The sequence below is a fragment of the Rhinatrema bivittatum genome, chromosome 3 (genome assembly GCF_901001135.1).
Source record: "Rhinatrema bivittatum chromosome 3, aRhiBiv1.1, whole genome shotgun sequence".
NCBI classification, from domain to species: domain Eukaryota; kingdom Metazoa; phylum Chordata; class Amphibia; order Gymnophiona; family Rhinatrematidae; genus Rhinatrema; species Rhinatrema bivittatum.
In genome coordinates, this window is record NC_042617.1 from 520,487,492 (window position 1) to 520,511,006 (window position 23,515).

Sequence of the window (23,515 nt, forward strand, 5' to 3'; positions counted from 1 at the left end):
GTGAGAGACATGGGCACTAAGGAAGAGGACCATAAGTATAGAGCTTAGCTTCTACTGCTGCTTCTGGTGAGTGCCACGGCCTGCAGGGAAGGGGAGTAGGAGAGCTGCTGGAGGGGGTAAGTAAAGGTGGCTTTTTAAGTTTATTTTTCTTGACTGCCATTTTAATTGTGTGATGTCTGCTTTTTTGAAATATTTTATTGGTGTTTGGAGAATGTTTAATAGTTTTTATGAGTTTTTAATTGTTGGATGTTCATAGCTGTTTTGAAACATTTATTCTGCTTATTAGTATAGTTTTACAATTATTTCTGTGTGGGGATATATAGCTGCTTGCTAGTTCTGTTTTCCTAATAAGAGGTGTATTGGTTTTTAGGGCCTGATTTAATATTTGTAGTGTTGCCTTTTCATAGATAGGGTTGCTCCTGTTTGAGTGTATTCCATAATACAGGTGTAACTGTGTGCGGATTAGTTTATGTGCATTACTACAGATCCTGGGAGTATGTTAGGTCGGTTCTGTGTCTGTTACCGAGATGAGATATTTTGCTAGCATGTAAGCGTTTGTATCGGTCTTATTTGTTGTGTTTTCTCAGAGGACATGCATTGGTGGTAAACTGTTGTCTTTTCATAAGTAGGGCTATTGAGCCTGGAAATAGAAGGAGTTTGAGTTGCTGTTACTGAGATGTCACTAGAACCAGAATATCTTTTTTGTAGGGTGAGTTGTATGGGGAATGTCATAATTCTGCTTTACATCCATTATTGTGGGTCAGGGGGGTTCCTGTGGATACAAACTGTACTTTTACATCTAGCCCCGTGACGATCATGGGTCAGTGTGCCATGCATGTGAGAACCTATGGTGAGTTGAGTTACATTCACATTATAAATGTCATAATTAAATGATAAGTGTGCACTAAAATCCAACCCCATCCATAACCCCACCCCCATATGACCAAAGCCCCGCCCTCACCCCACCCTCACAGGGCGAGGGCGGGGCGAGGGGTCACCGCAACATGAGGAACTGTATTGCGGGGTCACGGCATTAGAAAGGTTGAGAACCACTGATATAGACAGACATGGTTTAATGTTACAAAGTCAGCATGGCTTTACCCAAGGCAAGTCTTGCCTCACAAATCTGCTTCACTTTTTTTGAAGGGGTTAATAAACATGTGGATGAAGGTGAACTGGTAGATATCGTGATTTTGGATTTTCAGAAGGCATTTGACAAAGTCCCTCATGAGAGGCTTCTAAGAAAAGTAAAAAGTCATGGGATAGGAGACGATGTTCTTTCGTGGGATTACAAACTGGTTAAAAGATAGGAAACTGAGTAAGATTAAATGGACAATTTTGTCAGTGCAGGGGAGTGGGCAGTGGAGTGCCTCAGGGATCCATGCTTTTCAATATATTTATAAATGATCTAGAAAGGAATACGAGTGAGGTAATCAAATTTGCAGATGATACAAAATTATTCAGAGTAGTTAAATCACAAGCAGATTGTGATAAATTGCAGGAGGACCTTGTGAGACTGGAAAACTGGGCATCCAAATGGCAGATTAAATTTAATGTGGATAAGTGCAAGATTATGTATATAGGGAAAAATAACCCTTGCTGTCACACGATGTTAGCTCCTAATATGGAACCTATCACCTAGGAAAGAGATCTAGGCTTCACAGTGCGTAATACATTGAAATAGTCAGCTCAGTGTGCTGCGGCAGTCAAAAAAGCAATGTTGGAAATCATTAGGAAGGGAATGGAGAATAAAACGGAAAATGTCATAATGCCTCTGTATCGCTCCATGGTGAGACTGTACCTTGAATACTGTGTACAATTCTGGTTGCCGCGTCTCAAAAAAGATATAGTTGCGATGGAGAAGGTACAGAGAAGGGTGACCAAAATGATAAAGGGGATGAACAGCTCCCTTATGAGGAAAGAGTAAAGAGGTTAGGACTGTTCAGCTTGGAGAAGAGACGACTGAAGGGGGGATATAATAGAAGTATTTAAAATCATAAGAGGTCTAGAATGGGTAAATGTTAATCTGTTATTTACACTTTCGGACAATAGAAGGACTAGGGGGCACTCCATGAAGTTAGCATGTAATACATTTAAAACTAAAAATCGGAGAAAATTCTTTCACTCACACACAATTAAGCACTGGAATTTGTTGCCAGGGGATGTAGTTAGTGCAGTTAGAGTAGCTGGGTTTAAAAAAGTTTTGGATAAGTTCTTAGAGAAGTCCATTACCTGCTATTAATCAAGTTGACCTAGAAAATAGCCACTATTACTAGCATCAGTAGCATGGGATCTACTTAGTTTTTGGGTACTTGTAGCCTGGATTGGCCACTGTTGGAAACAGGATGCTGGACTTTATGGACCCTTGGTCTGACCCAGTATGGCAATTTCTGTTCTAATGCCAGGTACTTCTGACCTGGATCCCTGTTAGCCTGAGTTCCAGCGGCGGTCACTGCCTCATTGCTCCTCTTTCAGCCCCACCGGCCCTGCCTCCAGTGGCGGCCCATTACCCGTCGTTCCTCTTCTCTTTTGGCCCCGCTGGCCTGGTCTAAGTTGGTGGCCCGCTGCCACATTGCTCTTCTCCTCCTTTGGGTTCTCCCTCTGCATTGTTCCTCTTATCCTTCGGCCACATTACTCATATTCTCTCTTCTCCTGCAGCTTGGCAGCAGCCCATATCCTCTCCTCCTCCATTGGCTGCTAGCGGCTTCTTTAGGCTCTTTGCTCACCAGAGTGCAAGAACACAGCAAGCAACCATCGCAGCAATCATGTTACCACCTTTCATCATACCACTGGGGTATGCCCAAAGCCCCGATAGGCCAAGCTGCCCCCTGCTGGTGAGAAATATGGTTGACCAATCAAGAGTACAGAACAGATAATCAGCAGAACTCTCAGATATCTTAAATTCTAGCCTCAGCTGTGTGACTCTGAATCTTTAACTTGGAACAAGAAATGTAATAGTACATTCTTAATCCAGTTAACAAAAAAAAAAAAAAGTCACCCTTATTTATAGTTCATTCCTGGGGCTGTCACAGTGTTGTGTGATTAAAATGTTCCAGGGTAAAGATGAATAGCACTAGAAGCTATCTTAATTATTAACTGGATCCCAATCCCTACTAGTCATATACAAGTAAACTATGTCCCAAATGAAACAATGGATTCCATATACATGCCCCAATTAAAACACATTTCTAAATGTAGTGCACCAAATAATATGCACTCCTAGAAAATGTAGATGTTTCAGTATGCATATAATCAAAATTAATGTTGATGTCAAGGACAGGGTTTTGAAAATTCATTTGCCTGGCAATATAGTCTGAACTGGGGCAGAATATGCATATTCTGTCTTCCAGGTCATGGGGAAGAGGTGGTGTCTTTGACCTCAATCAGGGCCTGGGAGGGAGGCAGCAGCAGAAGGGCTAGAGTAGAAGAGAAAACTGGAGGGATGGGGGCAAGAAAGAGGAAAGGACTGCACCTAGGTGAGGTGGGAGGAGAGTGAAAGGACTGTATGGAAGGTGGGGTGAAGGGTGGGCACGTACCAGAGAAGAAACACATTCAGAGCAGACATAGGACAAAATTGTGCTTCAGACAAGGGTTACTTTTGGTACCCTCTTTCCCTTTCAGGCTGACGTGCTCACAGACTCATAAGTATGATGTGGCCTCCTAAACAGCTTGGCACCGAAGGAAACTGCCCTTCTTGTACATCCCTAGCAATAGTCCTAAATGCACTTGCCACATACTTTTTCTACCTATCTACTTAAAGGGAATTATTAGGGTGGGGAAGGGGGAAATGCATTTTCATCTCTGGCAAATAAGTCTGGAGCAAGTTTTCAAATCAATGGAAAGGAATAGAGTTCACATTAATATAAATGCGTCTGTGTACATATTTAAAGCTAATTCCCTGCCTATCCATTAAGCTCAAAGCAATGTATTGAAGCCAAAAAAAAATACAAATCTGTAAATAGTAATAAACAGTTGCAAAAAGAAAAATCAAATATACAACCAATTTTCTTTCCTGAGTACTGCTAAACCAGTCTTCATGTATGGGATTTCCCTCCTCCACAGCTGATGGAGATAGAGGACACACCTCTTATGACTCACTCTGGGCTATAAGAGAGGCATGGTCCTGGTCCATTACCAGTAACCTATTGCCAAAAACACTGTCCATTAGAAATCCCTTAATGCCACATTCTCCACAGGTAAATCAGAGGGTATAAGTTAAAGACCTGTATATTTCTTTTTTGCGTCCCTAGCGCTTCCTTTTTGACAGGAGCAGCAGCTGTCAGCGGGTTTCACAGCTGACGCTCAATTTTGCCGGCATCTGTTCTCGAGCCCGCTGACAGCCACGTGTTCGGAAACCGGATGCCAGCAAAATTGAGCATCCGCTTTTTGACCCAACAGCCACCGGCCGACTTCCATTTTTTTTTTTAAACTTTTCTTTACTCTTCGGGACTTCCGACTTAATATCGCCATGATATTAAGTCGGAGGGTGCACAGAAAAGCAGTTTTTACTGCTTTTCTGTGCACTTTCCCAGTGCCAGAAGAAATTAGCGCCTACCTTTGGAAGGCGTCGACACCCAGCAGGGTGGATGCCCTATTATCAGAAAACATGGCTTACCGTGAGTCTGTGAATCCCCATGTATACCAGCAGCCGGGCAGGATGCTGAGTCCATCTGCATACACTAAGGAAAAGGAGATTATCAGGTAAGTAATCTCAACATTTCCTAGCGTGTAGCAGATGGACTCAAACCAAGTGGAAGGTACAAAAACTACTCCCGGACTGGGCAGGAAGCTGCCCGAGGTCCATTCAGGATAGCCCTCGCGAATGCCGTGTCCTCCCTGGCCTGGACATCCAGACGGTAGAATCTGGAGAAGGTATGGAGGGAGGACCACGTCACCGCTTTGCAGATCTCTGCAGGCGACAGCATCCTCGTTTCTGCCCAAGAGGCCGCTTGCGCTCTGGTAGAGTGAGCCTTGAACCATAGAGGTGGTGGCTTTCCTGCTTCTACGTAGGCCGCCTTGATAACTTCTTTGATCCAGCGGGTGATGGTTGCCTGCGAGGCTGCTTCCCCTTGCTTCTTCCCGCTGTGAAGGATGAATAGGTGGTCTGTCTTTCGCACTGCTTCTGACATGTCCAGGTATCTGGACAGCAGCCTGCCGATGTTGAGATGGCGTAGTATTCGACCTTCTACCGACTTCTTCAAACTTTCCGTGGTAGGCAAGGCTATGGTTTGTTTGAGGTGGAAGTGTGAGACTACTTTGGGTAAGAAGGAAGGAACCGTGCGAAGATGGATAGCCTCTGGAGTGATTCTGAGAAACGAATCCCGGCAGGACAGTGCTTGTAGCTCCGAGATGCGGCGTGCTGAGCATACAGATGATCGCTAATGAAGTTGAAGACAGTTGACAACAGCTGGGCTCTGTCATTGGGAAGGAAAGCCCTTGAAAAAACTGTATCTGTCCTTGCTCCAATAAATTGTAGAATCTGAGCTCAAGTACCGACTTCTTGTAATTTATTAGGAATCCTAACTCCTCTAGGACTTGAATAGTATCTGAGGTTTGACTATAGGCTTTCTGAATTTGGGGAAACTATAACTCAATCATCCAGATAAGGGACTGCCACTGCTAGGCACTTCGTGAAGACTCTGAGGACAGAGGAGAACTCAAACAGTACCTTGTATTGGTAGTGATTGGGTCCTATCTTGAAATAGAGGTAGGGCCAACAAAGATCAGTGGGTTGGCATGTGCATATAAGCATCCTTGAGATTGAGGGAGCACACCCAATTGTTGGGCTGTATGAATAGTAAAATCAATTTTAGGAATGCATTCTTGAATTTCTCTCTGTGCAGATACTTGTTGAGAGAACAGAGGTCCAAGATCAAGCAAAGGACTACAGTTTTCTTTAGGATGAGGAAGTATTGGGAATAGTAACCTCTGTTGCACTGAGGCTCTGGTACCATTTGTATTGCGTTCTGTGCAAGTAGCTTCTGGGCTTCCTGTTTTAAGAGTACTAGTTGAGATGGGTCCTAAAGGAGGTGCTACTAAATGTGGAATGGTACGACATTTGAAGAAGTCCAGATAGAACCCCTGACGTACTATGTTTAGTAACCACTTGTCCATCATCTTATTCTGCCCAGACCTGAAACTGCAGTTGTGGCTGAATGGGAATCAAAAACATTGTTAAGACTGTTGTGGTCTTTGGCCTCTTTGGTGATCTCTTGGCTAAGTTGACTGAGATTGTTGCCTGGGAGCTTGGCGCATTTTCATGACTCGTCACCTTCTTCGATTTGGTCGAGGCACTGGATTTTCCTATTGGGCTTGTAGATAAAACTAGTCTCTGCAGGCCTATGACGACTCTTGGTCCCGGAGAGGACTGAGTCGATCTCCCCTGTCATCCAGTGATGAAGGAGTATAACTGCCCGATGCAGAGTATGCTATGTTCTCCTCTTAAAACAGGCTATTTTCTGGGCTCTCTGCCTTTGCGTTCTCGGGGACATCAGACTGCAATCCCAGCAGATGGATTGGGCATGGTCAGGTCGCAGAAAAATATAAACAAGTTATATCCATCTGTGCTTTCTTGGACATGGTAGCACTTAAGTGCTGTTGGAGGTTCACCAATTGCAAAATCAATTTTCCTGAGGAGAAAATATGGAGAGAAGGTGTTCCACACAACCATATGTAGTGCAGAAAAAATAGAACTAAAGAGATTCACAGATAACCAAGCAGGAACGACTGCACATGTTCAGGAGAGCAAAGCTCTAAGCTTGGCGAGATGGCTCCACCCCGTGCAACAGATGAAATTACCCAGACAGCATGGCTAATTCAGCCTGCTTATCGACAGAAAATAGGGATTTCACTACATTCTCAGCAGTATGGCTTGTACAACTAAGAAGATGAGGTTAATTCCCCTTTTTTTAAATTTACATTTTTTTTTTTAAATTAAAGATTCTCTATTTTTAAAGATTTGTTTCAACTACAGGAGGGAAACCCCCCCCAAAAAACACCTTCTTCCCATCTCAAAAGTTGCCCCTGCAGCCAGCTTGTGAACTTAATGAGGTCTAAGGTTTAATATAAAAACAAATTTAACTTTAGTTTCACTCATAACTTTTCAAAATATTAAAAAAAAAACCCAACTTGAATGTATATTGAATTTCTCTTTCACTGATAGAGGTATCAATTAAAAAGTTCCAGATGGTTCGTTGAGGGCCCAATGAACGGTCAAGAAACTAAAAAAGTACAGAGTTGTTTTGCAAGAAAAAATATAAAATGATCTGCCCTAAACTTGATTACATTTGATTACATTTGCAAGGATACTGCAGGAGAAAGGAGGCTCAGAAGGCCCTTGCTTCCTGGTGTAAAGCCAGGAATCCTTTACTTCTTTCCTGGGTATTCCTTGCTAAATCAGGAAAAATTAACAGTATAACCATGAAAGCAAAACTTTTTTTTTAAACATTGCATTATATAAGAAAGATCTTTTCATAAAGAAAACCATTAAAGGTGCTCTTTCAATAACTTGAGTAGAGTTTTCCCAAGATAGCTGATAAATTAGCAAAATCTATGGATTTTCTACCTTATTAGCAGCATGAAAAGGCACAAAAAACACACTTTATTAAATACAGGAACCTTATCTGAAGGAACCTGCAAGATATCAATCAAATATTTCCTCAGTGTTATCCAAGATTGTTCTCCCACTAATCGAGGAAAATTTAGGAATCTTAAGTTCAAATGTCATTGTTTTCAATGAATTCTACCCTTTTTGACAAAGTCTTCCGATCTTTAATTATAGCAGTATTTATCAAACAACTGTTTAACATATTCCTTAAGAGCATTAATGTCTTCCAGATGTTCCTGATACTGTCTAAAGGTATCCTGAGATAGTAACTTCATTCTGGAGGAAATATCCACTTTAGCAAAACAAAGATGTGGCAAAATTGGCCATCAAGTTCCATACAGCATCCAGTGTTACTACCACCAGTTTAGTTGGCAGGACAAAAGGCCGAGTAGTGACCAGTTCCGTCATATCAAGGGACATCGATGGTGTGGAGGCAGATGACTCGAGAGCACTCACCAAGCAAGGCTCCTATGTTGAAACAGAACCGGGAAATGTTAAATCAGAACTCTATCTTGCAATAGATGTTTCTGTTTCAGAGCTTTCTCCCTTGAATACTCTCTCAGACAGCGGCCCCAATCATGACATCATCATCTGGCGCCAAAGTTTTCATGACAGGGGGATCTCCAAAGAGCTGCTGGTAGACGACCAATCAAGGGGCTGAGTGACACCTCTTCCCTGGAAATTGCCAGTGGGTACCTCCAGAGCCCCAGCTGCAGCAGGAATCACAAACTCAGAGATAAAACGCTGCCCAGGTGGGATTGAGGACTTGGTGGGAGGAAACATTCTCACCTTCCTTTCCTGTTCAGAAGCATTATTGCAGGTAACAAACAGTCACAGAAACCTGAAAAAGCAGCAGAAATCTGTGGCATCCTCATGCCACGATCTTGACTCCTCCCCATTATATTAATCTTTAAAAGAAATCTACTTTGTATACTGATGTAGTTGGAGAAGTAAAAAAAAAAATACTCCAAGGGCATATAATCCTAAAAATATACGATTATATATACTTTGGGATTCAGAGATTTTCAGATAAGCCTTGAAAACCTTTGCTAGGAAGTGTGATAAGCTGAAATACTCTGCCGCTGAAATGTTTTATTTTTTAATTTTGTTTTCATTTTTTCCCCCATGTATTAGTTTTTTTTCGGTGAATTTTAAATTATTTGCAGAAGGGATACTCATGTTAATAGCTATTTGGTTATTTCTTTTTCTCCTATTTCCTCTTCCTAAATATTTTGTGATCTATAATGGATTATTTTCTTTAGTGATAACTTTATATTTTGTTAATATCATACCTCTTAAGCTTTCTGAACAAAGTGAATTTTTGTATTTTGAAACATTAGTAATATATAAATAATTTTAAAGTAAAAAAGGATTAATATAATAAAAAGAAAACCTGTTTCTCTCCCTAGCCGTGCTCCAAGCCCCTGCAATTTCTCTCAGGGAATAGTGTATTCTGGGAACTGTTCCCAGATAGGCCCTACAAGGGTCAGAAAGTAGCTGGCTACATAATGCTTAAAACAAATCAGAAGTTAATTTCTTCATTTCAGGCTGTATACTGCTATACAGTAAAACAAGGGTCCAAAACTATGGCCCACAGAGACTATTTGGCTGGTCTGCTATGCTTCTCCTTTGAGCGGCCAGATTCAGCCCATGGAGGGAATTAATTTTTTAACCCACAACAGCAGAAGAGGCACGCAAGAAAGCCACTGACGAGGAAGCCAGGCCTTGTCAGTGGAAATAAGAAGAGGCAGTCCTATTTTGCAGTTGAAAAATGTTGGCAGAAGGCCAGGCCCTGCCAGCCCAAAGGAGGTTAGTGAAAAAAAAGGAAGAGGAGGAGAGGGCAAGGGAAGAGTAAGAGGAAAGGGCGTGAAAGCGAAGAGTGGAATGGGTACACCACACACACATACCAAACAAACCCCTCAAAAAAACTCCAACGGGCTCCCACCCTGGCCCTCTTGAAATTTATGTGGCCCTTCGCTATAAAACTAATATGTTACATTTCAACAGCACTTTAATTTAGTCACAAAAATCTTATTTTCAAAAACCACCATGAACTTTTTCACAGGCTTGCCACACAGAAAAAACAAACAAACCATGGGCCTGATTTACTAAGGCTTTTCTCCCATTCTATGCCTATGGGAAAAATACTTAGTAAATTTATTTAAACAATTTCTATTCTGCTGATCTACAAATCTTAGAAGATTACAAGTAACACACAAAAATATTTAATGACAGCAATAATACATGTTGAAACAGCAACTGATTACAAAACCAATAGTGAAAAACAATAAATGAGGCCCTAGGTTTGAATCTCAGTCCTCACTCCTGCTCATGGAGCCAGCATGGGGGAATTAGAAGTACTGTGGAGGCAGGGGTCAGCTACTAGGAAAGAGTCCTTTCCATTAATGGTAGCATCTCCTGGCTAGTTCAATTGTGTACATGAACTGGGCTATTAAAGAAGACTAGGAACCTTTGTTCCAATTTTATTTTATCTTGAAATTTCAATGTGATAAAAATCCACTGATTTTTCTCCTGTTTTTGCTTATAACATTGAAATTCACAAAAAAAAAAAAAATCAAACTGAAAACAAAGGTCTCCAAAGAATACATAGTTGAGTGCTTTGAGCAGTGGAATGCCACTATGATGGGTAGGCTAATGGCATGGAGAGTTCTATAGGTTATACTGCAAACTTGTACTAAAACTAATTGGAGGCATTTCTTTTGTTCACTGGTTAGTACGAAAGATGCAACCTTAAAATGGGAGAAAGAGAGCCAGTCTGTTATGCCTGATGTCTAGACAAGTGCAACGTTTCTTCTAAGAAGCAAAAAAAAAAAAAAAAAACCAGCATGGTATGAAAACTATCACCAGAGCTTCCCAAACCTGTACTAGTGACTGCATAGCCTGTCTGGTTTTCAGATTATCCACAATGAATATGCATGAGATCTACTTGCCTATACTGGGGATCCAGTGTATGCAAACTTTTGCTCTCACATATTCAATGTGGATATCCTGAAAACCAGACTGGTTAAGCGGGCACCAGGACAGGTTTGGGGGAAGTACTGAGCTGAGCAGAATAAATTACTGCTTACTATAGAATTGTTCAAGAGATTCGGCTGAAAGACAAAGAAAATAATGCGGAAAGATACTGAGAATTTTACAAGAGGGAGTAACTCAGCTGAACATCAAAGGCTCAGGGATTCTAGGTCAGTTCCTCTCCTTTAATGACATAGCTCTTAGTTTTGCAAGAACTTTGTGCTTCGCAGGTTTACTCCCTGCTTGCTTGTTCATAAAGAACTGCAGATTCAGGTTCTTTTGTTAGCTAACAGGTCATGAGACCCTGAGAGTGCCTTCATGTGCCTTCTAAACCACAGCTTTCTGCTGACCTGACCACAATTCATTCTGGGAGTCAGTTATTTTCATAGTATTCCCTTTTTTGGCTAATGTGTGAATCACATCACTTACAACTGTCTAGAGCAAGCAAAAGCAGAAGTTGAACTCTCACTTGGAGCATTTTCATTGATTTTTCCCCCCTAATCTACTCCATACTGGTAGAAAATATCTCACTGACACCTGGAAACTGAAACGCTCAGTTTATCTACAGACCAGGCAGAAAGCAGCAAGAACAGTGGCAGTGCCAGCAACGGTGTCCCCCAATCTTGTATTGGAAGAACCTAGGAAAGAAGAAAGCTTAATATAAATGTCAATTGCTTTGTTACTCCTTAAGTAAAAAATTACTGTACCATAAATGAGCAGTGCTAGAGAAATTCTTCAAAGTAACTTATTTGCCTCTTGGTCTTATTTCTTGTCCTAAAATATTACATTTTTACAATATACACTGTGTACATTTAAGGGACAAGCCTTCTACTTTTAAAATAGCTCCTTCCCCAAGCCCACTAATTATTCGCACTATTCTTTACATGGATCTATGATGAATGTGCATAGCATTCTGAGGAGCCCAGCACAGCAATGGTCAGATTTCTTTAGTTTCAAAGTATATCGCAAAAAGAGATTGATGGTGATGACTACCTCACAGTGCACTGACTATTCAGGATTTGGTGTCCTGAAGTGAAACCTCAATCAGGCTCAGGCAACCAGCCCCAACCAGCTGGGGCTGTAACCCCCTTGCATAAGAAAATTCCAAAACCAATAAGGGTGGGTGGGAAGAACGCAGGTCACTGCATCAAAACCAAGACATGGAAAAAAATAAATAAACCCCTGCACCTTGTCTTTGACCACCCTGACTTCACTCCTGTCTCCGAAAGCCCTATCAAATCAGGCGCCCAGGGTCACGTTTGCCAAATTCAAAAACGCCTCTCTCAACAATACCCAGCATGACCCTGCCAAAGGATTTTCTCCCTCTCCACCCCCACAAGCAGCTTGAAGCCTAGCCTGGTACCCATGTTATCATGGGCAGCAAAGTACGGTACTTCCCTCCGCCTTCCCTGCCCAGAATGAAGTGCCATACGATGAGACTGAAGGGATTGACTCGGGAGTAATCTTGGCAAATATTTCTTAACAGAGAGGGTGGTGGTAAAGACAAAGCCAGTTATTTGAATTAAAGAAAGCATGGGAGTTATCTTGAGAGAGTATGATGGGAATTATACAATTAAATTTGATAGATGGTCAGATTAAATAGGCTATACGCTTTTTTTCTACAATCATTTAAATATAGTAAATAGAACACAGTTCTAAAGCTAAGTTTATTTTAAAGTGTTAGAAAATGTGCAAGATTAATTTTGTTCCGCATCACAAGGGTCAATGAAGAGCTAAGCATGAAGGAAACTGCTAAAAATAGTGCTAAAATCCGTTACATAAAATTAAACCATGAAGAAAAGGGTTTAAAGCCAACTAATTCCAAAAGCAGATTTATTTCTCACGAATATAAACCTGACAATCCAACCAAGAGCTCTAGGCAATAATATAAAAAACAAAGCAAATTACAGCACAAGAAGTTATGTTCTCAATAAATCAGCACTATTTACGGAAACGCCAACTATAAAAAGATATAGAATATAGAATCCTGCCACCAATCAAAACCTTGACGACATAAGACTTGCAGGAAGGAGAACGTGAAAAAATAAGAAACTAAACAAAACAAAAGTGTACCGATGAATTTAACTTCTCAAAACGAACAAAGGCGGAAGCTCGTCACCCAGCAACGGAGGCTAGGGCGAGCTGCGAGGAGCACGTGGCTCCGCCGGGGAAGATCACATGACCTACGAACCGGCCGGACGCCTTCTGAGAAGAGGCACAGGACGACGCAAACAGCTGGGTTTGGGTCTCTCCATCTCTCACACAAACAGGAGAGAGGCTCCCAAGAATCCTCGTGATAGGCAAGCTACTACTGCTGTCTAATGGAAGCCCACCCGCAGAGACCGTAATCCTCGCTCGCATTTTCTCTCCCGCGCATACACACGCTTGCAGCGCTTACTTGGCGGACAGGGTATTGATGGAGCCGGTGACGAGCATCAGCCCAGCCAGGAAAAGCTGATAGTTGGTCCAGGCCATGACTACGTATCTGCTCTTTTGCTTCTGTCGCAGCCTCTGATCCACCAGGGCGCGAGCACCTCAGCTCCGGCCCGTTTCCAGCACGAGAAAGGGGGTGGGGCGGTGTCACGTGATTTCCAGTCAGCTGAGACCTGGCGGGGCATTAAAGTGTGGGAGGAGGAAGGGGAACGGAATTATAATTGAGCAATACTGTCAGCGAAACCCACCGCCGCTCGCAGACAGCACGAACACACGCGCTTACCATAAAACACTCGCACGCAATAATTCACAGCCGCCTACACAGCGCATTCAGAGCCCGATTTAGGCTTAGGCAGCATAGGTCCGTGTCGGGCGCCAAATTCTGAAGCCGGCCAAAAAACAGAATTCCCAGTGTTTTCTAATGTCCAGAAGTGAACCCCTACGTCCCCCCCCCTCCCCCTCCCCCTCCCCGATCCTCTGCCTGTCGGTGCCATAATCTTAAATCCGGCCCTGTGCTGTTCTGAGCCTATGCCACTACACACCATCTATCAGAGGCTGATAGATGTGTATACACACATCCTATAGAGTAGTGCAAAGTCGCGACCTCTGACATAGCATTGCTTACACAACTTTTGACATACGTTTGTACACCACACATCACTACGAAGACATGGGGAACGCTCAGTATCAGTATTAAAAACGAAAGAGTAGCTGGTGTCACCTTATAGATTAATATCTGTGGGCACCAAGTAACTATTCTTTCTGGCAGTCCTTAAAAGAAGGGTGGGCAGGGAATACAAGCAACAGCTGCGGGCTTTGCAATTTGGAGGGGGGGGGGGGGCACTGCTGTAGCCTCACTCCAACATTATAATTTCAGCATTCCAGGATCCAATTGCAACTGATTTGCCTGGGCCCTACACCTCTGGGGACAATAGGGGTTATCACCTTGGGCCTTGCACTGCCATGGTAGCCCCATTCGCAACAGTATTATTTAAGCATTCCAAGACCCTGCACACTCCTAAGGTCAGCCCTGCTATTCTGTACCACCTGTGGTGAGACTGAAGATTGTCAAATACCAAAGTATCAAGAGTGTTATCAGAAACCAGGAACATGTGGAAAAAAATATAGATATAGGTCCAATTGTCATGGGTGCCTGGGGCTGATTAAAATGAACTTCCAGTGTAGGTTGGAGTTGTCCCTTTGCTGCGGGAAGGAGGAAGAAAATGGGCTGGGTTCTTCAAAGAGTCTGGAAGAGTAATCTCCAGTCTCACAAAAATAATCTTTCAGCAAGAATCATTGAATAGACATTTAATATTGGTCTAAAATTTAAGTCTTTTAATTGCAATACTTACAACTGAAAAAAACAGTCCACCATATCTCCATGCAAAAATAAATTGATTACAGATCTCTTTTGCATGTTAAAGTTAGAAATATCCAAGTCAGTTGTTGCATCTATGTGCTTAAGTACTGACATGAATTAGTACCAAACATTCTATGGAATTTCCCTCTCTAGGGAAATAGTTCTGCCAGCGTTATTGCAGAAATTTTATAAGTAGAATGAGTCTTCCCAAGCAAGTTAGTGAAGATAACCAGTTTTACCAGTCAGAGAAAGTGAATATTGGCCAGTATTCAGTCTGATAATACTGCTGCATTATATATAATATAATCTATTAGACTCTGAGAGTTTGAAAATCCAGGAGCTTTAAAATCAAATACTAAGAGCTATTTCATACGCTCTGAAGTCATTCATTGTTTAAGAATGTAGGATACTAAGGACAGCAAGCACCACTGATGGCAGTTCTCACTCCCAATACTTTTCTTTGCTAGTTGTTTTTTTTCAGTGAGGTATAAAGTTAATGCTCCTAGTATAGGGACTACAATGGTTTCTAATAGTTATAAAACCACCCCTTTGAGCCTTGAAATAGAGTGCTCCCAGAGAGGGATATAGAGATCCCTAATGAGTTTCTAAAGAGTTTTGAGTTCCAAAGAAGAGCATCTGAAAGGACCAGGTGAGAGGAGGAGTGCCCCTCTCCGACAGAGAGAAATTCTGTTGCGTCCGTCGGTGCTAGATGGCTTTGCCCCGTTTGCCTCACATTATTCACAGCTCCTCCTGCTTACCTAGGAAAGATGGCTACTGCCGCGTCAACAAGCCGACCTCTTCGACGTTCCCGGAACAGCTATGGTGCAGCCTCCTGCCATGCTCCTCCCAGGTACCTACTAGGGTGCTCTCACCACCCACGTCTTTATTCCAACCTTGGCGCGAACCTCGGGGACGTTTCGCCTTGCTGACGTCATGCCATCCAGGTATATAACCTATTCTAATTTGCTAACTCATTGAGTTAGCAAGGACTCAAATCCGTTCCTGTCTACGCTACTCTGCCGCTTCCGTGCTGCTGCTGGAAGCTTTCTCTCCACCCTTCGGGGTAACTGCTAACCTGGGTACCCGTTCCTCGGGTGCCCTCTGCTTTATTTCAGGTGCCTTACAGGGAACAGGTACTCGCTCCTCGAGGGCCTGCTCTCCCTGCCTCGGTGCCTGCACTTCCTTTCTACAAACCTGGTGGAATTGCATACCTACAGCAAACACCTTGTGAGTACTCTAACTCTCAGTCTATCTCATTCACAGTACTTCCTTGCTGGGAAACATGCTTTGGAACCTTCCAATACCAACGGGGTGAGAAGGGCTCCCTCTGCCGAGGTCCCTGAGACTGCAACTACCAGACTGCCTCATTAATGCTACCTCTGGTGATACTCTTCAAGCTGTATAATAAAGAACTAACTGTGTTTGTGTGTTCTGAGTCTAGCCTAGTACTGTGACTCCTCATGGGGTTCCTCCCCGTGCGCTTGGTCATCTGCCACAGTGCCCAAGGATCCATCTAAACACCACTCAACCATAACAAATTCTCAGTTCCAAAGGAGGAAAAAGGAAAGAACCCTATCATTGTAATACAAAGGTTAGCTATAGGATCTCCAGAGGTTTTCTGGGATCTTAAGTCAGCAGCCTGCTGTGTCCCAAGGGGTGAAGGAGGAAAAGGAGTGTGACTAACATTACTTGCAGCATATCCATCTTGCACCAACAGTTGACAGGAGAGGAGAACTGTCTGCAGCATCATGAGGAAATGTTTAAGAGTCAGGATCTCCAGGTATTGGGGTCTTGTAAAGGGTGTAATACCAGAATGTACGTTTATAGTAGTTGAACAAGAAGCAAGTGAGGCTACTGGGAGGAGCACAGATTCCCAGCAGCATCCCCAGGACAGTGAACATTAAAGAAATCAGCCAAGGAAGCCCTGACCACTTTGTCTCATTTTCTCCCCAATATCCTGTCAAAATTTGACTAATGGCTTCAATGTCACAACCCAGAACAGCAGTGGTATGTCCACATTGGGCTACCAAGAAGATATTTGGGTAGCGTGAACAGAGTGGTATTTACAGTCTTAATAGCAGTGGTCCAGCTGCATTGGAACCATGATTAAATCCAAAATAGGACAAAGGAGTAGCCTAGTGATTAAAACAATGAGCTGAGATCCAGGGAAATCAGAGTTCTCTGTCAACAAGCAGGACTGAATTTTCCATGACACATACCATCCAATAGCGCTGATCAGATTCTTCTCTCCTAGCTCATAGAGCTTTTATTCTACTGAGCATGTGCATGAGTTCCCAAGTGTGCACTGCTTCAAGAGTCAGTCTTTTTTTGTCTGAACTTCTGCATGGACATGTATCCTTTCTAATCTGTTTATAGTTTTTTTTTCTTCTTTAAACTCGCCTTTGGTACCATCGATGTACTGGGCCTTAGACCCTACACCTTAATAGATATATCCGACCTCAATTCAACTGATGCTGCTGTTTGCTCTGTTGACACATCCAGCCTCCAAATCATCAATGTTCCACACCTCAGCACAACTGGAGCACCAGTCTTCAGCCCCCTCGGTACACCCGATGCATTCAAAGCAAGAACGATCATTGAGAGGCCCTGAGGCTGATTCATTGCACTTACCTCCCTCCATCTTTATAATCCCTGCTCTGTACCATCTCCTCAATTGGGGACTTCATTTGGTGATGCCAGATCTAATATGCTCTGTAGTGCTTCTGGTCTCCATCCACCAGTTCAGGTGTCCCCTCTTGGAGTTCATTAGGATCTTCTCAAGAGAATGACTCCATACTGGTCTCAGAAGAGGATGTCTCTTCCCTAACTCCTACTCAGAAGGCACAGCAGTCCATAGACCAGGTAGTGGTGAAGATTTTCTTTTCCTCACTGGCAGCAAGTGACAAGGAGAGCATTTTTCAACCTCTCCTCTCCAGAGTGGTGGATTTGTTCCCTGCAGCAGTCCCTCTGACCTCCACACCTTGGGAGCTCCCATTAGACATCCCAATAGTGGGATCTAGCACCTAACCATCTGTCTCTGTGGAGGAATGTAGCCAGTTTGAGGAAGGAGCATGGGATACCACCATCTGGAACTTGCCTTGGAGATATTTCCCTTCAAGAGGAATGAGGACCTCACCCTGTTCACCTTAATCATCACTGGGGATGTGAGTGTCCTTTCACCTCTTGGTTCCAAGGAAGGGTTTATAGGCTTTCCTTCAGATTCCCCATTTGATCTGCTGAAGCATTCTTCGCCACCAAATGTCTCATACTTCAGATTCTTGTACAAATTGGGTAAGGCAATAGGAGTCAATGTCTGTAAGAACAAGGATTTCTTTGGACTTTTCCTGATTCTGGAAACTCTGTCCAAGCTTGCAGCAATCCTGGTTCAATCAATCCTTCAGGATTTACAAATGAAAATGTGAGAGAATCCGACGACTTGTCCCCCAGTAGCCAGGAAACTGGATTTGAATTAAAATATGGAGTAGAGTTAAAGGTCATGAGGATGATCTCATTTTTGTCATAATTTGAAGAGTCTCAGCATTTGAAACAGGTCAAAAATGATACCACGCTATCCTATCATCATGTACTTAGGGTAAAGCTTTAATAGTTAAAGAAGAAAATTTGCTGCAAAAGTCAAGAGACTTTCCTAGAGAAAAATAAATTGTTATTTACCCATGTAAATGATTTTGAAAATTGTCCTCCAAGATATTATACACAGAGAGTTAATAGTTATCCCTCCAATGTTTTCTTCATTGATCAGCATCGCTGTGGAGGTGGGAAACGGAGTCTTTAGCAAGCATTAGAACAAGTGTTTTCTGCTGTGTGTGCTATTGTCAGTGACTCTTCATTACTGATTACTGATGAGAATAACTCATCTAGACTCCCTGCTTCCTGTTACACGCTAAGAAAGCAAGGCAGAGGAAAAGTGAAGCCTGGAGCCCTTGGGCCTTTCCACTCAGCTCCTAGTTAATTTACCATTTAAATTGTGTCTGTCATCAGAAAAACAAATGCACCCAGAGCTTCTTCCTTGCTTTAGAAAGACTTGTCCTATTAGTTGCTGCAGTTTTTACTTTGCTGTTGGTAGGAAACACTGCCGCTCAATTACCAGCAATCCTTTAAATGCACAGCTACTGAAGCAACTTTTTTTTTTTTTTTAGCAATCCTAAGTCAAATGAGGTCCTGAACAGATGTCCTTTCTAACCATTTCAATAATCCTATTTAGTTATTGTTAAACAGTGTATCCCTTTCTATCCCCGTGTTTTCTATATCACTGAGCTTATAGGGATACTAGAAACAGCTTAAGTGTACTGTACTTTTTGATACCATTTAACAGATGGTCTGTTGCAGAGTAAAAGGCTCTACCCTTCATATTTTATTTAAGTCTACTTTTAAAACTGTCCGATTCTGTACATTGAGCAGATATTGTGCTGTGACACCAAATCTTTACGGTGGCAAGACAAATGCTATATATCTCTGGTCTGATCTACACTCAGCTTTTCTAAGCTCCCCCCCCCCCCCCCCCCATTTCTTCTGACCTTTATGAGTTACAATATAAATGAGTGCTTTTGTTTTAATATATGCATTTCTCTGCTTGTTCATGCTAAATTTAGTTCTTGGACTGGTAATTCTGAAGACAGTGATTTTCCATGTTAAACTGATAAATCAACCCATCACTGAAAGCACAGGGTCTCTAACTGAAAATAGCCCTGTTGGAATACAAGGGCATTCTCATAAAACAAAGGGTGGCATAATTATAATCATTTGCCAGGGATTCTATGGAGAGTTGTTAATTGTTAAATAATTATAAGGGATTTACTCATTACTATTACAGCATGAGTCAAACAGAATCAAATTTTTGCAAATTATGAGAACAGGATGTGGGGAGAAAACTAGGAGTTCAGGAGCTGAGGTTTGGTTTTCAATGGCTAAATGTTAATCAATGTGAAGAGAATAGCATTGAAGTGTTGTTTCAGTGGTATTGTACCTCTGACTGACTGGTGAACAGGGGTCTTATGGTCTGGTGTTTGCTGGAAGAGGTGTAGTGGGAGAACTGTCCCTTCATTTAAAAGTATTAGGAGGAAATAATTGACTTCATGTTATAATTTGACTTGAATCATGGGCCCTTGGTTGCAACAAGAGATGTCTCCTCCCACAGGGCAGAGCCCTGTAGGGACTTGCTACGATAGGCTGGTTCCCAGTAGTAACACACACACAGACTATAGAGAGTCTTTATTGTACAACAAGCAATGAATATGACCCGAGGAGCGGGCAGGGAGCCTCTGCACAGAGGAGGAGGGTCCCAGATGATATTGTCTTGTCAGTACTCCGCAGCGTGGGTAACGCGGAGATGTACTCTCACCAAGTTGAAGTAGAAGGAAGATCCGGTAGTGGTCCGCAGAGTGGGGTATGCCGTGAATCCACACACATATGGTAGGCCAGAGAGAGGTAGATCCGGTAGTGGTCCACAGAGTGGGGTACGCCGTGAATCCACACTGTAGATGGTGAGAGAGAGAGACAGGCTGTAGAGCAGGGGTACTCATTCTCAGGCCGATACAGTACAGTGAGCTCCGACGGAGCGCACTGTTAGCCTGCTATTGGACGCGCGTTTTCCCTTACCCCTTATTCAGTAAGGGGAGGAAAATGCGCGTCCAACCCTCGGCACCTAATAGCGCCCTCAACATGCAAATGCATGTTGATGGCCCTATTAGGTATGCACACGGGATATAGAAAGTAAAATGTGCAGCCAAGCCGCACATTTTACTTTCAGAAATTAGCGCCGACCCAAAGGTCGGTGCTAATTTCTTCCAGCACCGGGAAAGTGCACAGAAAAGCAGTAAAAACTGCTTTTCTGTGCACCCTCCGACTTAATATCATGGCGATATTAAGTCGGAGGTCCCGAAGAGTAAAAAAAGTAAAAAAAAAAGAAAAAATTTGAATTCGGGCCGAAAACCGGACGCTCAATTTTGCCGGTGTCCGGTTTCCAAGCCCATGGCTGTCAGCGGGCTCGAGAACCGGCAAAATTGAGCATCAGCTGTCAAACCCGCTGACAGCCGCCGCTCCTGTCAAAAAGGAGGCGCTAGGGATGCGCTAGTGTCCCTAGCGCCTCCTTTTCCCCGTTTCTACTGTGCCACCTAATTTGAATACTGCATTGCGTGCCTGGAGAGCGGGCGTTCGTCCGCTCTCCCGTGGAATTTACTGAATCGGCCTGTCTGATAGCAGTAGGCAGTAGTAGAGAGGAGCCTCTGTGGAGCGGAGGTCCGGGATGTGACAAGGCCCCCGAGGAGCGGGTACCCTAGGCGTCCGAGCTGGAAACAAGGTAATCCCGTAGGGTAGATTCGGAGCATGGCAAGGCCCCCGAGGAGCAGGTACCTGAGTCGTCTGAGGCAGGAACACAGCTACGAGGGTCTGTAACGAGGCGAAATCAGCAGGAAGGGAATCCTTGCTAACTCGTAGGCGGAAATGAGAAGAGGGATTATATACACGTAGGCAGTGACGTCATGCGGAGGGGACGCCTCCGATGTTCCCGCCATGACGCGCATAAGAGGAGGGCTGGTGCGCGTGTGCCCTAGGTGATTCCAGGATCAAAATGGCGAATGCAATCGCCCACGCTGTCTCGGGGACTCTGGGGAGGTTGGCATTCAGAGGCGGAGGCAGCCATCTTACCCAGAGTTGATGGATTATGAAGAAGAGAGGTGAGCAACAGAGGGTGCAGCTGTCTGCGACCGACGGGCCCATCAGTACCCCCCTTCTTAGGGCCCCTCCCAGGGGGTTTCGCTTTCCTAGGATGGGTCTGATGGAAATGTCTGATCAAGTCCTTATCAAGAATGTTGACAGCAGACTCCCAGGAGTTCTCCTCTGGTCCGTATCTTTCCCATGAAATCAAGTTCTCCCAGTGTTTTCCTCTCTTACGTACATCCAGGATGTCATCAACTTGATATGTGATATCTTCCTCAGCATCGAGAGGTACTGGGTCAGGAGTCTTGGTAGAGAACTCTGAAAGGATGAGCGGCTTCAAGAGTGCCACATGGAAGGCATTGTGTATCTTCATAGAGGAAGGCAATCTCAAACTGAATGTCAATTCTCCTAGGCATCGGAGAATGGAGAAAAGTCAGATGTAACGCAGCGCGAAACGCACAGAAGGTAGCTTGAGGCAACGGAATCTCATACTGAGCCATACTTTATCTCCTGGCTGGAATTGAGGCGCCTTTCTGTGATGAGCGTCATAGGGTTTCTTGGCCTTCTGCCCTGCTTTGAGCAGTAGGTCTTTGGTTTGCCTCCAAAGTTGCTGCAACTCTACTGCGGTGGTTTGGGCTGCCGGAGAAGCTACAGACAGAAGCAGAGGCAGTGGAGGTAACAGCTGGCGACCATAAACAATTTGAAATGGAGTAGATCCAGTGACAGAAGTAGGATGAGAGTTCAGGGCGAACTCAGCCCAGGGAAGTAAATCTACCCAGTCGCTTTGCCTGGAGTTCACATACGAACGTATGAATTGTTTGAGTGTCCGATTCATTCTCTCCGTCTGTCTGTTGGATTGCGGGTGATAGGCTGAAGTTAGCTCCAAGGAGATGTCGAATTTTCGACAAAGTGCTTTCAAGAATTTAGCAGTGAACTGGACGCCTCTATCTGACAGGATATGCTTGGGCATGCCATGTAGACGGAAGATATGTTTCACAAATAGTTTAGCTAGTTCAGCAGCGGAAGGTAGCCCAGGCAGTGCCACGAAGTCTGCCATTTTCAAGATGCGATCGACAGTCACCCATATCATGTTGTTTCCACCAGAAGATGGCAAATCCACCATGAAGTCGGTCACGATGTGTGTCAACGGTTCTTCAGGCACTGGCAAGGGTTGGAGGAGGCCCCAGGGAGGAGGTTTCTGTCTCACGCAGGTAGCACAGGAAGCTACATATGCTTGTACATCTGCCTTCATCGTGGGCCACCAATAAAAGTGTTGAAGCATGGCCAATGTACGGGCTTGTTCGGGGTGACCGGCCAAATGAGAGTCATGGGCCCATCTCAATAGCTTCTTCCTTATCCTCCGAACCACCACAGTTTTACCAGTGGGGACCGCAAGAGTGCCTGTATTGGGCCGCAGGAGCGGCTGTATTGGGACCCTTACTTTTCAATCTACCTTATAAATGGGCCATGACCGATGGCCCGCAAATGCGCAGTAGAGCACAGCTCTACTGCGCATGTGCGGGCAAGGACGTCGGTCTCGGCCAGCGTCAGAAAAAAAAAATGGCGGCGTCGGGTGGCAGGAGCAGCGGCGGCGGCGGCAGGAGTCGGCGTCGGGTGGCAGCGGCAGTGGCGGCGTCGGGTGGCAGCGGCGGCGTCGGGTGGCAGCGAGCGGCGGCGAACGACAACGATGACGAGGAGCGGCGGCAGCGGCGGCCAGTAGCGAGGGAGGGAGGAGAGAGAGAGAGAGGGAGGGACGGACTGAGTGAGAGGGAGGGAGGGAGGGAGGGACTGAGTGGGAGGGAGGGAGGGACTGAGTGAGGGGGAGGGAGGGATTGAGTGAGGGGGAGGGACTTAGGGAGGGGGAGGGAGGGGGAGCGAGGGACTGAGTGAGAGGGAGGGAGGGGGAGGGACTGAGAGGGAGGGAGGTAGGGGGTGGGGAAGAGTGAGGGGAGAGGGAGAATGAGGGAGAGGTGAGAGACAGGGATGTGAGTAAGTGGAAGGGTAAGAAGTTTTGGAGCAGAGAAAAAGGGAGTGGAGGAGGGCTGTGGGAGAGGGGATGGGATTGAGAGAGGGTGGGGAGTGACTGAGGGAAGGGGAGAGAGGTGGGAGTGACTGAGGGAAGGGGAGGGAGGTGAGAGTGAGGGGAAGGAGGCAGTGGGAGACAGAGAGTGAGTAAGACTGAGGGGTGGGAAGGGGGTGAGTGACTGAGGGGAAGGGGGAATGAGGGAGAAAAAGTGTAGGAGGGTGCTGCGAAAATGGACCGAAAACAAAAATGTAATGTAGCCCGTTGTGACGGGCTTAACGGCTTGTATATTTATAAATGATCTGGAAAGAAATACGACGAGTGAGGTAATCATATTTGCAGATGATACAAAATTGTTCAGAGTAGTTAAATCACAAGCAGATGG

General features: G+C 44.3%; 1 protein-coding gene across 2 annotated transcripts in view; it reads right to left on the reverse strand.

Moving 5' to 3' along the window:
• Window positions 1-13,225, reverse strand: part of SLC35F6 (solute carrier family 35 member F6) — an 82,461-nt gene extending 69,236 nt beyond the window's left edge. The window contains exon 1 of one of the 2 annotated variants that reach the window (XM_029596239.1): window positions 13,038-13,225. In XM_029596239.1, coding sequence (XP_029452099.1) covers window positions 13,038-13,114 — 77 coding nt within the window. In that variant the 5' untranslated portion in view covers window positions 13,115-13,225. Of the gene's footprint in view, window positions 1-12,712; window positions 12,794-13,037 lie in introns of those variants that run through there. The other variant, XM_029596240.1, reaches the window with a different exon arrangement.
• Window positions 13,226-23,515: the final 10,290 nt, after the last annotated feature.